Source organism: Habropoda laboriosa, unplaced genomic scaffold, assembly GCF_001263275.1.
Source record: "Habropoda laboriosa isolate 0110345459 unplaced genomic scaffold, ASM126327v1 scaffold181, whole genome shotgun sequence".
Taxonomy (NCBI): Eukaryota; Metazoa; Arthropoda; class Insecta; order Hymenoptera; family Apidae; genus Habropoda; species Habropoda laboriosa.
The window spans coordinates 119,419-137,188 of NW_017100301.1; the positions used below are offsets into that span (position 1 = coordinate 119,419).

The 17,770-nt window shown below is 33.4% G+C and overlaps 1 protein-coding gene across 2 annotated transcripts in view; it reads right to left on the bottom strand.

Annotated features, from left to right (window-relative positions):
• Positions 1-1,176: 1,176 nt before the first annotated feature.
• Positions 1,177-17,770, bottom strand: part of LOC108573966 (E3 ubiquitin-protein ligase MSL2) — a 23,954-nt gene continuing 7,360 nt past the window's right edge. The window contains exons 2-5 of one of the 2 annotated variants that reach the window (XM_017936459.1): positions 16,830-17,065; positions 16,309-16,503; positions 15,893-16,205; positions 1,177-1,234 (exon numbers count right to left, since the gene is read on the bottom strand). In XM_017936459.1, the coding sequence (XP_017791948.1) occupies positions 15,933-16,205; positions 16,309-16,503; positions 16,830-17,065 (704 nt within the window). In that variant the 3' untranslated portion in view covers positions 1,177-1,234; positions 15,893-15,932. Of the gene's footprint in view, positions 1,235-12,825; positions 12,861-15,892; positions 16,206-16,308; positions 16,504-16,829; positions 17,066-17,770 lie in introns of those variants that run through there. The other variant, XM_017936460.1, reaches the window with a different exon arrangement.

The window sequence follows — 17,770 nt, forward strand, 5'->3', positions numbered from 1 at the left end:
CGCTGACACAGTAGTAGGATTCCAATATCCGTGAGGAATACGGAAATCCTACTAATATTATTGTTTCCACTTATGTATGTCTCATGAAATTGTTACGGCGTACGCTTCGGTCCTCACACGGAGCGGTATGTCGGGTAGTTGACAGGATTATGTGGAACATATGACGTATAAAAGTACGCCGGACTCCACGTATGGATGGATCAGGTGGAACATGCGACGTATGACAATACGTCGTCCTGCACGTTTGAAAGGATGCGAGGACTTGCGTTTACATTTTTTTTTACATCAACGTATTCTGCTCGACGAGAAGAGAAAAAGTTTGAAAAAAGCCATATGCCGCAAAATAGTTTCCGAGATAAACGTTGATAAAGTTTGGCAACGATTTAATTGTGTAGACAATGTCTGATGAGTCTTTACTGTAAAATCAATTTTTCAAACAACAAAAATACTATTACAGTAGGGCAATCCTTCAAAATTGAAACAAAAACAAATAAACTCAATTCGACCAATAGTTTCCGAGATAAAAATTGATAAGCTTTTTATAAAAATGGGCAAAAATTGCCAAATTTAAAGGTCCGTATTTTTTAAACAAATTCGTGATGATGACTTAACCCCGCCCTCGAATTCCACGTGTACTACACATTATGTTTCATTTAGAACAAAATCCCTGATGTCGACGTCAAAAAGTGATCGATTTGGCGTGAAATGGCCCCTACCTAAATTGTCCCTATTCGGTTTCGTGTAAAGGGACAATGTGAGAAGCTTTATTGTACCCTTGCCTAATAATAAACAGATAACAAAACATGCTTAGAATTAGGAAAGAAATAACTATTTCAATTACTTTGACTAATAATTTTTTTCTTACTATTAATACTTTTAAGTATTTTTTGAAAATCAACATAATATCGTACAATGTAAACATTTAAGAAACATAACATATACATATACCTACACACATATTCGTGCATTTATGTAATTAAAGATTGAAATATGTATAATGTAAAAAGCTGGCCGTAACAAAAATTTATAAACTATGTTACAAATAAGTAAAAAAAGTATTTCAGTTTTACATTGGAAATAAATTTATTTATACTTACAGGAGACTTAATATTCTAAATTGTTTAAAATTTCGCGATACAGATAATTTATGAGCGATAAAAATATATTTATTATTTTTCGGTGTAACTGTAGATTAAAAACCATAACTTCTTATTTCAGTAACAGATAGATTACTCTGAAATTAAAAAGGTTTAATTCAGTATCTTTATGTTTATTTACTTATTGGACATATATTTTAGAAAAGATGATTGCAATTAGGATAAGTATTTTCTGTATCGGAACAAGTTCATATTGTATAAACTGTTCATGTTAAGTGATCGTAAAATATTAAAAACTTTAACCAATAATTCTTATTACAAAATTATCTTAAATATTGACTGTAAATATCACCTGATAAATCGATAACTTTAGTACAGTCAATCCTCCTATAACACGCTTAATTCGTTCCGTGTTGTATCGAAGACGTGTTAAGCGAAACCATAAACTAATAGAAATTACGGGAATGTGTTTTGTGTTATATTGATACCGTGTTCCCGGAGTGTCGTGCTGTATCGAAATCGTGTTGAGCGAAACTTAGAACGAATGCAAACCAGGAGGGTTTGTTCCGTGTTTTTGAGATTTTTTAATGATTTTAAGAGTTCATATATTGATTCAAGTATAAAATAAACAGTTATTCAGAATTTGTATAAATCTAAAAAATACACATTACAACAACAATAAGCACTTATTAGAAAACAAATAACCTTATTAATTTTTATTATCACTGTATTATAGGCGTGGACAAAGTGGGCGAGCAGCTTGAGTGTGTGTGTGTATGTGTATGTATTTCTTTGTGTATGAGTGCGTGTACTCGAGAACTGGTGAGAGTCAGATATTTTTTTAAATGAAACAGTGTAAGAATGCATTCTTGAAACATTCGTGCTATGCATGTGAGAATTGCCCAAGTTTATGAAGCTGTGCTATATGGAAACCATTTAAAAGAATATGGTGTTAAAGGAGGACGGTCGCAATTTTTGCACCGTGTTATATCGAAACTATGTTATCGAAGTACCGTGTTATAAGAGGGTTGACTGTAATACTGTGGCAATTATGTACACTTGGGTTAGTCACCTAAGACTGGAAGCTGAAATATTTTCAAAACTGTTAATTATATCGAAAAAGTCTTCAAACAAAAGTTGAGTGTTAAGCTACTTATACCAAGAAATCATTACTTTAGGAGATATTTTAATTAACATATTACAGAATGGTACTCTTGAAACCAATTGCTGCTAATTACGCGAGGTATTTTTTTCTACAAAATGGTAGAGGCTAACAAGTCAAATTTATCTCTGGCATTTCGGGTATGATTATGTTCTGTACGGATAAGCTTTTGTGAAAAAATTTGTATGAGACTAGAATTTATAACGTGTACAGGTCATGTAATGTTTATTCATTCAATGTAATTTGATTAAAATAAATATTCATTACATTATTACATATTATCTATTACCAAATGTATTTAAAATTATGACCGTTGGCATAGAAACATTTTTGTAATCTAATCCTTAATAACGAGTCAGACTCGTGCCGCATATTTTTGTCAAAATTTGATAAAAACAGTTATATCAGTAACAAAAATTAATCTTAATTCCAATTTTCGATTTAATTAATAAAACTGAAGATTGGCTTTAGTTAATCTATGATATATTAGCTTTTCTTACTTAATATAGTACTAAAACAGTACATAGCTGACGCTTAGATGCATAGTCAGGAAAAGAAATCACACGTCAAGGGGTTAAAGAATATTATACACGACTTAAGATCTCTGGTTGTAAGAGTACCTATTATTTCGCAATATTTTAATTAAATTATCTCTCAAAGTAATGGTTTCTCGGTATAAATAACTTAACACTTTTTTATAGAGAATGATGAGCTACGCATCATTCCTATCATCTACCTACGCGTCCACTTACAAAAATGCTAGGTATATTAAACAATGTCCCCCTCGAAACAATTCAACTTTTGTTTGAAGCCTTTTTCGATATAATTAACAGTTTTGAAAATATTTCAACTTCTAGTCTTAGGTAACTCACCCGGTACATCATTTTAATATTAATACATTCGTCCTTTATAAATTTTTCTCATACAACAATTGTTAAAGTTTGTATATGTATATGCATACGATGTTCATCCTCTAATACATAGCCACAAACAACAAGGAACACGTTTATATAGAGAAAAAAGAATTATATCAAAGGGTCTAGCAGGATAAGATGGTCAGATGTGCCCTTGAACCAAATGGTCGTGCGATAGCTTATCGAAAGAAAACATTTGACACAAACTCTCAACCCTCTAGCTCGACTTAAGGGCTGGTTACAGGGTGGTTTATGTTCATCAGTTTTTTGACTATTTTCCCTATTTAATGGTACGCAAAAATTAAAAAAAAAATCTAGCACATAGTGTGTATGAAGGCACAGGTTTAGGAATTTTTTTCCGATTTGTTTGTTGCTAATCCTAGGTGTAAAAAATAAAAGATGCAAAAAAAGCGTATATCTTTTGAAATATTGAAGCGACTACTTTTATATTTATTTAGTAACAGCATCTTAACATAACTATTATCCTCAATTTTTTTCAGATTTTTTGGCAAGGTGCGCCGCCGTTAAAAAAATTAAAAACCAATTTGTTCTATGTCTTTTACTCATAAAACTAACTTGTATTTCCAAGTTAGTTGGTGCTGTAGGTAAGGATTTGCCTGCGGAACCGTTGCAAGTTTTCTGATCATGCTATCACGCCTCGCCAGACTAACTTCTTTTTAATATATTAATGATATATTTTTTTTAATTCTTAACTACAAGTCAATAAATAATATTTGTTTAAAAACATTTTGGAAATATTTAAAGAATATTTCATTATTTCAGTATGCAACCCACCGACAGTTATTACAGATAAGAAATTTTAAAACCGAACTCTTACGTTCATTTAATGTAAAAATGTTAAACAGTACCACAATTAAGAGAATACGTGGCCACAGAAACTATGGAATAAAAGGTGCTCTCAAATAATTTTGGTGTATATTTTAAGTAAACATATTCTTAAAATATTTTTAAAATGTTTTTAAATAAATACTATTCGTTGACACAGAGTCAGGAATTGAAAAAAAAAAAATGTAAATAGTATAAAAAAAAAGTGAGTCTGGTGAGAAACTCGCGACCAAAAAGTTTCCAACGGTTCTATAGTCAGATTCTTAACCTTTTTTTTTTTTTTTTTGTAACGGGCGTTTGTTGTACCAAAATAAATAATACATACAGTGTGATACAATAAACTTAAACGTCCAAAAGATTAACAGTAAAACACAACAATGATGATAACAGATTAAAGGCTCTGGATATTGAGCACGTGTAATTTTATCACTAAGACAGTAATATTACACTTATTGCTATGTTGGTTGTGTTACATTAATATGAATTACTTATATTATTAGTTATTCTTAGCTATTGTATAGAAAGGCATTGAAAGTATACAGTCTGATTGTTTACAGTGTGAAGTTAGAAAGTGGAAAGAAAAAAAAATGTGATAGAAGTGAGGATGAATAGGCGGTGAGGGGTAGAAGCATAAAGAAAAAGAAAAGGAAAAGTAAAAGTAGAAGTAAAAGTAAAGGTAAAGGTAAAGGCGAGCTTATGTTTATCTTATACTAAGAGCGTTATACGGACTTGGGTGCTTGTCTTTTTAAATTACAACCGCCAGTATTTTTTAGTATTGCGTCTGTTGAGGTGATTGGGTTTATTTCACGGACAACCAGGTGTACTATTTTTGAGGGCTTCTAATTAAAATTTTTTTGTATTTATTTTTCCTTTCGAAGCGATGTCGAGGACCATAAAGTGTTTTATGGATGCAGAAACTCGACGCTTCTGCGTGCCATACGCCTTCCTGGTGCCCGTACATTTCCTTCAATAACAATTGACGTGTCGTAAAGCCACTACTACACACACACATTTCAGTCCTGTTTGGACTGATCTTCCTCTGGGCCTCACACCCCGGCCACGATGTTATACCACCACCCTGTCGACTGGGGAAATCCAGGGTGGGCTGCGTACTCCCTGCTCATGGAGGACAGCCCATGACGAGGAAGGAGCTCCCATTCGTCCTCATAGGCCACCCCCTCAACTCGCATTTTAACATATAACAGAGAAAAAAAAAAGCCAACACGTTTCAATGTCCACAAAATAGTTCAAACGATTATAAGAATAGTTCACTTAAGAAAATAATACATCTTGCACAATATTAAATTGGCGTGTGAGTGACGCGAAACACTAACTACAATATAAGTACAATAAAAATTAAGATTCGCGTCAAAACAGCGTCTGTGTTTATCTTTCAGGTTGACGTGTGATAGTTTATAGTTGAATCGCATGTTTGTGCTGTTGGATGCTGTATTTTTGTCATATACAATTTTTTTGTTATGTGCTTTTCTGTTTACATGATATATTAGTGGTATGTTTTGTTGGTTTTGGATATATCCTTCGCTGTCAAGATACAGTCTGTACGATAAAAGCGTGACCAGCAAAACTTTTACTTCGAACCCATTGGACGCGAAATTTCGACGGAAATAAGGAGAGAGAGTCATCGTCTAAGATGCTATGTTGCGATACTTACATTTATCGTTTGACCTTCACGACAAATGGACGTATTGCATCATGAGTGCCGCTTGCGCATCACGGTACGAACCAGTGTTTCTGTGCACGCATCCGAAAGGACTGAAAATGTCGCGTCAACAGGCTGCAAAATATATGAGAAAATCTAAGACATTTGTGACGAAGTGAGTGAATCGTTATTTGGAGGTAAAAAACGTCGATGACCTACCAAAACGTGGCACTAAGCCAAAAATAACGGCTTTGATACTTGTTTACCGATAATTTAAACGCTGAGAGAATGGTTAAAATCTACAAAAAAGCTTTGTTGCCATCTGCCAAAAAATGGTTTACAACGCAAAACGATCAGTGGATACTACAAGAAGATAACGACCCGAAACATCGAAGTCGTCTGTGTACCGCATGGAAAGAAGAAAACAACGTCGAAGTGCTGGATTGGCCGTCACAATCACCGGATGCTAATCCAATTGAAAGTATCTGGTCGAGGATGAAGTTCAAACTTCATGGAAAGAATGTATGGACCGTCAAGCAACTAATGCGACAAATTAAATTAATTTGGAAATCATTACCTCAAAATTACACTACAAAATTAATAGAAAGTATGCCTCGCAGATGTCAGACAATTATTAATAACGAAGGGGACTGGACGACATATTAACAATAAAGCATTAAAGTACTAATTAAGAAATATATGTGTGTGCTTTTTTCAAGTGCAAACATTTTTTTTTATTAAGTTTTGCTGATCACGCTCTTATTGTACAGACGGTATATGAATGTTTCCGGTGGAGTATAGCCAGTTTGTTTCGTTATTTCGTGGTATAGCGGGTTTGGGTATGTCGGACTAATTATGGGACTACTTGATTTTATGCTGCGAGAATTGGCCCAATGGTTTTTGATTAATTTTATTATGAATAGATCTATGCGTGTGATTTTCGCGTTTTCGTATATTTTGTAGTTGCTGATGTATTTTGTATAATTTGATTCCGGAGATCTGTATTTTTTTTAAGCAGGCTCTGATGCATGCTCTTTCGAAACATCTCATTTTTTCCATGGTGCTGGCGCTTATATTAAACCATATAGGGCATGCGTAAGTTAATATTGGTCGAATTAGTAATTTATAAAAAAAGATTTTGACTGATTGGTTGAGATCTTCCGAGTAGAAGAGGCGTTTTTGGCTAAAAAATGTTTCTCGTGCTTCTTGTATTTGTGTTTTTATGTGGAGGTTGTAATTTAACTTAAAGTCTAGATATACGCCTAGATAACAGACAGTGTCTTTGTGTGGTATTTTAATATCTGGAGTTTTATTGTCGTACAAATGGAATATTTTTACATTTTTTCGTACGTCGTTGTTTGCGTTTGATATGTTTGAAATATATGGACGGAATAGTGTTGTTTTGAATTTATTAACGTTTATGTTTAGCTTCCAGGTGTAGAGATAATTCTAAATTTTGTTGAAGGTATTTTGCAGTTCAATTTGTATTTGAGAGGGTTTGTTGTGTTTTATGTATATTAGCAAGTCGTCCGCGAATGCTATAGCGAATTTGGCCTTTCCGTTATTTAGGTCGTACAATTATAATAAATCGCTGATAAATATGTTAAACAAGGTTGGAAAATGTACGGTGCCTTGCTGTAGTCCATTTATTATTTTGAAGGATTTGATTGAGGAGCTTTGTCCCTCGGTACGGTAAAATTTTTTTCCGTGGACCATGTCTATAACAATTATTTTATTTAATTTTTTGTTCGTGTTATTATTGTTTTGGGTATAGTGTGCCATTTCTATTTTTTTCGTTTTTGTTTAAGTGTTGAAGTCTATGCCTAGTGCTTCTGCTATTATATTGATTTTATTTGAGTTGTATTCTACAATTTCTGTGATACGAGCTATCTGTGTGTTTATTGAGTGTGTTATGGTTTTTTTAATTTCTTCTAGTAGTGTAGCTTGTGTGTATGATGTGTCTTGTGGGGGTGTGTTGTTTGAGAGTTTAGCGCTACACCAGATTCCTGGAATTACGTAGTTGTTTAGTGATTTTCTTTCTTTTTCTTTTTCTGTTTTTAATTGTTCTTTCTTTTCTTCTATTTTTAGTTTTATTTCTTTCAGTTTCGGACATCCTCTGTACGATGCCGGATGTTCGAAGTTTTTGCACTTAATGCAGAAGAAACGTGTTTCTGCGCCCACTTCCGTACTATTGGCCGTTGTGGCGTGTGAGCATTCTCCTGGCTTGGTAGGGATGTTGCATTTAAGAGGGTATTCTAGTGTGACGGTTTCAAAAAAATCGATGTTTTTTTTTGCATATATCTTTTGAAATTTTATAGTTGTATTAGATAAAATAACGAAGTTATAGTTCGTTTAGTGTGATACATCAAAAGCTGGCAATAGGGAGAATGGAGTTTCTCAACACTAAACTGCGTAGTAATCTGTACATATGTATATGTGGAATTTACTTGGACTTGTGACTGAGGTGCGGAAAAGTATATTTAAAATAATAATAATAATAATAGTTTATTAACAAAGTAAAGAAATAAAATAAAAACCAAATGTCAACGTTAATTATAAACCATCCTCTCCTTTTTGGCAGTAATTATATTTAATAATGGATTTTTGCCCATTCTTAAAGTATTATCCGTAATGGAGGTAACAATTGGTGAAGAAACTGAAATGTATGTGAACTATTGTAACAAAATTCGTATCAATCGCTCGGCACAACGCATAAGTGCTAAGTATAAGTCACTAAAAAACCCAGAACTGATCGGAAAGAAGAAAAAACAGCTGAACAACATTTGTTTCAAGAAGAGGAAGGTTCCCTCTATGGTCCTGGACTAGCAGACTAATGATATATAAAGTTATCCCTATGTAAATTGCACTCAAAACTTTAAACGCGTTTTTCTCTAAACCATGTTTTCTGAAATGGTTGCCACGATCTGACAAAAACTATTGTACCAATCGAACTCAAATTTTGCACATGTCTTCAGCACATGTATGGCTATAGTCGGTAGTAGAATTATGCCAAAATATATTTTTCTCTAATTTTTACAGCCTCTGAAAGACGAAAAAAAGTCGAAAAAATCGAAACTTCATATTCAAAGAGCCGCCATTTTTGTAATTTTCAATATTTTTCTTTTATTCTACTATTGACCATAGCCAGAGGCATACTAAATAAGAATCAATTAGATTTTTTTAATTCAGATAAGAAGAACGACTCAAATCATGGCAACCATCAACGTACTTTTTTTGTTCATGCCCGTGTTTGACGTGTCCCACAGCAGCCATATTTAATTATTTTTTAACAAAAAGATTTGTAATCATTCTTCAAGGACAAGTATATACATAGGAATGAAGGTCATATTAATAACTGTTACCGAACTTCTATAATAAATTAGCAAAAAAGGCCTAAAATACGGCTGTCACACTAGAATACCCCCTTAACGCATCGATAGTTTAAATTGCAGTTAAATGCTACATGCCCAATGCGTTGGCACCTTCTGCATTGGATACGATCTTTTTTTATTATTTTTTCCCATGTTATGATGGAGTGTAGTAAGATTTTAATGTTTTTTTTAAATTCTCAATTTTGCTGTCGGGAGTTAACTTTATTATGTAGATGGGGAGGTTCCTCCCTTCGTTTTTTTATTTCTGTGTTGTGAATTTTTTGACGGAGAGGAATTTAATGTCTAGTTTATTTAACTTCTGAAACTCTTTTAAGATTTCTTCGGTATCAAAGTTTCCATCTAAGTTTTTTTAGTAATATTGAGGAACATTTTTATTCTTACGGAGTGTACGTGAAAAATTCTGTTATTTTCTTTTAAAGTCTTGTATGCTGTTTTATGGTTTGTTTTGTTGTCGATATACAGAAGGTGCTTCGCGTTATTTATTTTTTTAGTGGTGAAATTTTTTATTTTGCTAGTGATGAGTTCTATTGTTTTTTTACTATTTATATTATATATAATTATTGGTGGGGGTCTGAGGTCTTGCTTGCCTGATGCGGGTTCTGCTGCCTCGTCGGTGTACCTGGCCCTCTTCCTTAGTCCGGACGGTTGGGGTTCCTTCATGGGGTCCTTCATGATGGCTTCAGGCCGGATAGTCGTCACCGCTTTGAGTTTTCTTACTTTTCTTGGGGGTGGGGGATAGTGCTTCTTGGCTGTTTTTTCATTTCGGGGTGACCTTGGTCCAGGCTGTGCTACCTTCCTTTTGGTAGTCTGATGTGGGTGCGTTTGGGAAGGTCTGCATTGTTGCCACAATCCTTTCGTCCTTTTTCGTCGTTTCTTCTTCCTTTTTTTTTTTTTTTTGCCGACGTGCTCGGATTTGTCGCGTATTTGCCTTTCTTTCTGTTTTCAATTGATTTGTTAGATTTTCTATCGTTCTATTTAGGTTACTGATCATTTATATTCGATCTTCGTATGATAGTGGTTTGGATGTTGTTTCCATGGCTCTTTTGTATGTGTTTTTATCTGGGTCCTTCCACTTTGGTTTTATTTATTCTTCTTTGTGGGTTGCTAGTCCTGTCGTGCTCTTTCTTCTGTTTAAGATTGGAGTCGGGTTTAATTTTTTGACATTTGTTTTATTTTTTAGCACTTACTCTGTCACTGAATTTAATGTAATGTAGGGATTCTTTTCGGGGAACGAGCGAAATGTGGGGTCGCGCAGCAGATGGTGCGATGTCAGCGCGGAGAGGCCAATGTTAGGTTCATGGTGTGGACGTGACTTTTGGTTATTTTTGAGATTAACAGAAAGTTTGCGTCAAGTAGTTTTCTCACGATGTTTCGTTCCGTTTAAAATCTGTCACCGAGTTCTCAATAGCAATTGACGCACCATAAACCTCCGCATTCCAAACAAAACCTTTAAGGGGCCAGCGAGAGTCTAGGGGGGCGCGTGTATCCCCATAGTCCCCACACGCCTCCCTCGACTGATACCCGAAGGCGGGATAATTCGGGAAAAACAACGGAATTGGACAATCCCGAAAAAACGCCTACAAGTAAGGTAATATATAAGATTGACTTGGAGGTCAAGAAAATAATAATTATTAGAACAAGAGTGTAGTAGGTACGCGTAGAGTTTCTCGGACTGCCAAAGTATTGTATAAATCGTTTATCTCCGTATTCCGTGATACGCCATCTAAATACATCTTTATTCTTTTTTCATATTTAACATATGCTTGTGGCTCGGTTTATTTTTAACCCAACAATATCCCATCCTACAGTAACTTTGTTTGAGTGGATGGGACTAGCTCTTGCAATGATTTTTAGTATTTCACTTGCGCTCACTGTGTTATTTTTTTCGCGCGTATTGCTTGTCGCTTCGTTATCGAGGGGTGGTAACCCTTTGTGGGCCTATAATATCTAGCACTATTGTTTTGATTGAGTGCCTTACACTATTTATGAAGCCTGCACTAGAGTATTTTTTTTTAATTTTTCCACGTTCACTTTCACTAACTTTATATGACGATTGAGAGTTTGTGTGCTAAGCCCGAGAGATACGCGACCAAGCGAAAATTTCCACCCTGGAGAGCACTTAAAGATCCTTCCTTACCATTGAACGGTTGCAAGGCAACTGAGATTCTTAACCATTACGCCAACGACAATGATAAAAATGTGATAGATATTTTAGAATATAACCAACACGGATAGTTTTCATTAGTTGAGTTATTCAACTTCTTTAACCCTCGCCCAGCCAATGCCGGGTCACTTTTAACCCATGTCTTAAGCATAGCGAACGGCAACGTCTGTTCGTTCGCTGCGCTCAATTTTGTCCCTGTAACATAAACAAATGACCGTGTGAAAAGTTTTAACGTCTTTAGTCAGACAGTATTGAATACAACAGCGAGAAGAAAAGATCGAAGAAGCTAAATAACAGCATAAATATGTTCGAGATGTTACAAATTCATACGAAATGATATCAAATACAGCTCAAAATGTATAGCATGCCTAAGACGTATATGTTCGCAACATGCGATAAAAAAAAAAACAATGTTATGTAGGCAATGTACATAAACAAAGTAAATAATATATTTATAAAACATTTATATTTTTTGTTATAAGATGATATTTATTACCTAAAGACTAGTTCTGAAATACATATAATTAGTAAAAATTCCAGCATGGGTCAAAAGAGACCTGGCGTTAGCGTGCCGCGTTACTGTTTCCGGTCGGCTGTTCGAGGGTTAATTTATATATTGTTATTTCGAATATAAAAATGTTTAAGATTGCGTAATATACACACTGAATAAAGAAACTAATAAAAATTCAAAGTAAAAGTTACTTTTTCACGCAAAATACCTTACCAAAAAATCTGAAAAAAATTGAGAGTAATAGTTATGTTAAGATGCTGCTACTAAATAAATATAAAAGTATATCAATATTTCAATATTTCAAAAGATATCCGCCTTTTTGCGTTTTTTATTTCTTACAACTAAGATTAGCAACAAACAAATCGGGAAAAAATTCTCAAACTTGTGCCTTCATACACGCTATGTGCTAGATTTTTTTTTTTATTTTTGCGCACCATTAAATAGGGAAAATAGTCAAAAAACTGATGAACATAAACCACCCTGTAACTAGCCCTTACGTAGAGTTAGAGGGTTGAGAGTTTGTGTCAAATGTTTTCTTTCGGTAAGCTATCGCACGACCTAATTGGTTCAAGGGCACTTCTGACCATCCTATCCTGGTAGATCCTTTGCATGTGTTACTGAAAATATGTACCTACTTATTTTAAGTTTTAAAAATACAGTATTAATGCATTAGCCGGCCGCGGTTCGGGACCACATCTGGCCAGCAATCAAGGAGGTAGAGTTCTAGGAAGTTCCGGTTATATTTTTTCTCCATCCAGTGTGAGTGAGATACGGATACCAGATACAGGTTTTCATTTAGTTTAGATACATAACGACGAAGGACCACTCTGCGAAGTCAGTTCCAAGAACTGGTGGGGATACCAACGGCCAGCTAGTAAAGGGAAGTCCCGGCCGGCTAATACAACAGTACTGTAGTTACCGTTATAACTTCTATACCTTTTTGAATTTAACAAAAAAATAATTAATCTTGCACTTTTGATCAATTCCGGAGCTCATTTATTCTATTCAAGTGTTCTTTGTTGTTCAAGGTCATCTGAAGGTCAACATATCTCATGTAGTTAAATTTATTTTTTCTTCACATGCTATATTACTATGTTAATGCAAATACACCATCCTATTAAAAATATATCGATTATTTAAAACTTCTTGAAATACGGTTGTGGAATGTCATTGAAAAGAATGACCTTGGGAAAGATCATACTGTGACCAAGTATATTAATCAAATAACAACTTAAGAGCAAAAAAGTTATAGACTGTTGTTCCGAATGGCTCAAGTGGCCAATCGACATGAAACTTGGTGGGTGTTATGAGGGGTGTGAAAAAACACCAAATATAAAACTTTAGCTGCGAGAATTCGCCCGTTCGGAAGATACAGGTTCTAACCTAACCTAACCTAACTAATTTGCCAAAATCTGCGAGTTATATATATAATGGCTGTGGTGGACTAATAGCCTGACCATCACGCTCTCCTGATGTCACACGACTTGACTTTTATTTATGGAGTCACATCAAATCAGTTATCTATTCCGAAGAAATTACAAGTTTCGACCAATTAAAGGAAAGAATTAGTTTCGAATTCAGTCAATTAAAATAGTAGAACAGATTAGAAAACGTTCGTAAAAATTTAGTTCGTAGAGCACAATTGTTTATTCGGCAGAATGGGCAACATTTTCAACAATTTCTGTAACAATAAAATTTATTGTACGTTAATATTCTGTTTTATTGTGTATTCTTGATTACCCAATGCAATAAATACAAATCTGAACCGAGACAGTAAGCTACAGCAGAATATATTAGGTCGAGACATTGTAGTCAAATCACGTGTACTCGGTGAAAATTTAAGGTCAATTTTCTGGAAAACAAAGCTTATATGAAAAAATTTTATTCTACATTTTCGATTTATTTTCTGATATAGAATTACCCCCTTTCCGGTGTACTCACCACCCTCTGTGTGTTTGTGTGTGTATGATTTATCTGAGAATGTGTAAATATCTCGAAAAATATGGATGACATGGAAAAATATTTGAAATAAAAATTGTAGGATACCTATTGCAAAATATTTCGACCGCTATGATTTTGATTATTCTTAGTACATACATATGTTCTTTTAGCTTAAGCATTTTCGTGTTCCGCATGTATTCGCGTGATGAGTATGCTGGGTGATGGGTGTGTGTTGCGATTCGTTTTTGTTTTTTTCCTTTGTCCGAAATCCAGTCCGTAGATAACGTCTCAGAATGTGCGCGGCATGTACGGCGTCGGTGCATTTTTTTTTATATATTATTCTAGTATTTAATAAATAATTCTTAAATTGGGTGGTATTATTTGAGGCTTCCGGGTGTAAGCCGTGTCCAAAAGAAATTATATTCCGACGTTTCGAAAACCTAAAATAATACCAACCATATCGATCCGGGCCATGAAAGTCTCAAAACTCTAATTCTTAAACTATTTAAAATCTAATAGTACCAAGGGGCACGTCTAATGCCTACGTTTATTTGACCTTACGATGACCTTAATGAAGGTTACGTTTAGGTTTTTAAATGGAAACCTATATTTTTTGTTACATATTCTTGAAACTAACGTTAAAATGTTTTCAAAACACTACCTGGACATGCATTTTGCACTAGCCAATGTCGAGATAATAAATTTCAAATCTGATGTGCCGCCGGCAGTAGCGTTACCCGATGCACACCACAAAGAGGTTGCTTGGTCGAACTTTGTACATTATAATGACTTTAAAAAGAGCCTATTTTGCGCGTGCACGCACGCATCCGCGGTATGATTTTGTTTAATTCTAGACGTCTCGAGCTTCTAGACGCTCCGAATTACAATTTTAACGCTAGATGCTTCATCTCGATCGACCACTGAGGCCATTCAGAACAATATCCAAATTATATTGCTTATAATTTACGAAGAACTAAGTAAATCCTTTAATGCTTTCTGAATTACATGTATAATAATAAAAATTTGATTTAATTTCCATCCAAACAATATAAAAGTTTTTATTTTTAAGGCCATAATTAAAATATTAGTTAAATTCTTTTAATCTTCTATGAATAGAGAGTGCTTTTGAACTATTGATAGACATTTGATAAGTTAATAGATCTTGTTAAAGGAAACGAAAATGTCTTAATAAACATATATGAATAAACTAATCATTTTTGACATATTCAATTTTTTTAGTTTATAAGTTAGTAGTTAACTTTTATATGTGTATGTGTTGCAAAATAACTAACATTTCCAGTAATCAAAGTTTCAACAAACAACCTTGGAACTGATATGCTTATAAAAGATGTTAAAATTGTCGTCAATTCATTTGACTATAATCTTTAGTAAGTTTCTTCAAAGGATAAGAGATTCTACGAAGAGCTTTAATGCGTTATTTAAGTTCGTCTGAATTATCAAAAAATGTTGAGCAAACCAAATTTTTTGAATAACTACAAAGAAAAAAGTCTAAGAGATCGACGTCGATAGATTCAGGTAGACATTATAGATTTATTTCACCTAATTCATCTGTAAGTAATATTTAAATGTTATTGTTGTGAGCACCGTGTATAATTTTATGGCCTGCTGGTGCTCGCTTCGGAATCAAGAAGACGATCAGTAACGACCAACTGATCGATTTATTAGCCTGAACGAATCGGAAATACAAACGGACTTCTCGTTGAATTACTGTGCTATATTGTACAAAGCTGTCTTTTAATAAACTATTACTGCTTGTGTTTCTTTATTAAAACATATCTACTGAAGAAGTGCTAGTATCCAACATTATCTAACGTCTACGTGCAAATAAGCCCATCATGTATAAACTGCACATTCATTCTTTGTCGCAAGTATATGTCCTCCAAAAGCTCTAATGCATACTTTAGGAAACGGAAGTAGAAAGCAGCATTTAATTTATTAGATGCGAAAGGACTGCATAAGATGACTAGTTTCTTGGAATGCACATGGAGATTAAAATACTGAATATCTCGAAAAGGATTATTTTATCGACCTACATATATTCATTAAGACTTTTTTCTTTCTTTTAAAGAGTTCTCTTAACCTGTTAAATTTACTTACCAATAGTTCAGAAACACCCTGTATAATGTAAATTTTGTTATATTATCTTAATTGCAACTTTATTATGACATTCTCTGCATTCCATACCTCATTGTATCGTACATGACAATTCCTGTCACTTGAATTGTCACACATCAATTTGTATATCACTGTCTTCAGCTTCACTTTCAGTACTAATCATAGCATCTTCTCCTACTAACAAGGCTGCAGGTAGATTTTGTGGTACATTATCAATATCTAATCTTGGAGTTGAATAAACGTTTAATACTTGAATTGTTGTTGGAGAAGTTGAAATGCATTGTGGCACTGATCCTAAAGGATCTGAATTTAATGCATCACAATCCAAAGAAGTTGATAATTGTAATTGTAAATTATGTAACTCTGGTATATGTGGTCGAATCTAAAATATGAAGTAATATTCAACATAATCCACTATATTGCTTAACACAAATTTAGTCTAATTTAACAAATTCAATTAATACATTTAGTTTTGTAACTTTTACCTTTAAACCATCTGCTGTATGAGGATTTCTACAACCTCTGCATCTACATTCAATGCAAGGCTTACTTTCAACATAACAGGGACAACGTTGACCACAACAAGTTAACTTTCCAGGTATTGCTGTAGCATTACCGCATCTACAACCTTTTCTTTTGCTCCTAGTAGAACTTGATCTTGGTTTTTTAAAACCTGATGACTGTTTAAAACAAAATAATGTTCTTTACTTTTAACTGTTTTGGAAAGTTGAAATAAAATATGGATTGTAGATTAATGCAGATATAAAAAAAATATTTAATAAATACAATAATATATTCTTAGACCTAATGTTAGTATAAAAAGATACTAAAGAATGTTAATCAAATATCAACTAAATTGCTAAATGTTATACAAATCTAGAAATATGATTGTACCTTACAAGTAATATTAACGAGGATGCACATCATTTAGCATTTAAATAAAAGTTATAATGCAATGTAAACTTCCTGTAAGGCATAAGATTAACCAAATATCTATTGAAATTACTTTGCTGCCCTTTGAAGATTTTTTCTGAGAAGGGGTCCCATATTTAAGGTGGGAAAATGGAATACATTTTACCCCTCCTACAGAGCTGTGTGGATTTCCATCCATATCCTGTTGTCCTACTTCTGTATCGTCTGCAGCTGCTGCTTTCCGTTTTATTGTTATTTTGTTACCAGATCCAGCATACATCACAGAGTATATTGAAGATCCATTGGATACAGTACGTATAGCAGGTGATTCTATGCAATACATAAATAAATTTTATGCTATAAATTTCTATATCACTTTTCAAATTGGTTATTCTGATCTGATTATAAATAATTCTAATAATAATAGTAATGTATTTCCATTTTTTGCTGTTAATTACGTTATCTATTAATAGCAATATAAACTTATCTATGTAGGGTGTCTTATTTAATGTGACTACTCAAAATATTTCAGTTTTTTTCTTAATAATGTAAGAAAATAATTGCAAGAAATGTGGTAAGATTTATAGTGGTAAATATTACGCCTGAAATTTATATTAAAATCATAGAGTATTGAGGTTTCAAGATCACTATTATTTTCTAAAAATAGAGAATATAAAACTAAATTTAACTATGTATAATATGACTTTTCAATTATTTTAGAACCAAAACTTTATGTTAAATCAGTTTTTTATATCCTTTACCTTGTTTGTATAAATGTATTTTCATAAATTATATAAATACATAATTGTCAATCTATATAAAAATTTGTTTAATTTATGTGAAAAAATTTACCATTTAATCTTACAGTTAATTTTGAATGCAAATTGTAGACATACAAAGAAACTCCACAGTTGATTTTCTGTGGATTTTGATAGAATTTGAACAAATTAATATAGAAGTAGAATAATAACACTGCACAATATTTTGTTCCAATGTGTCTTTTCTATAAACAATTGAAGTTAACTCTAGAAATAC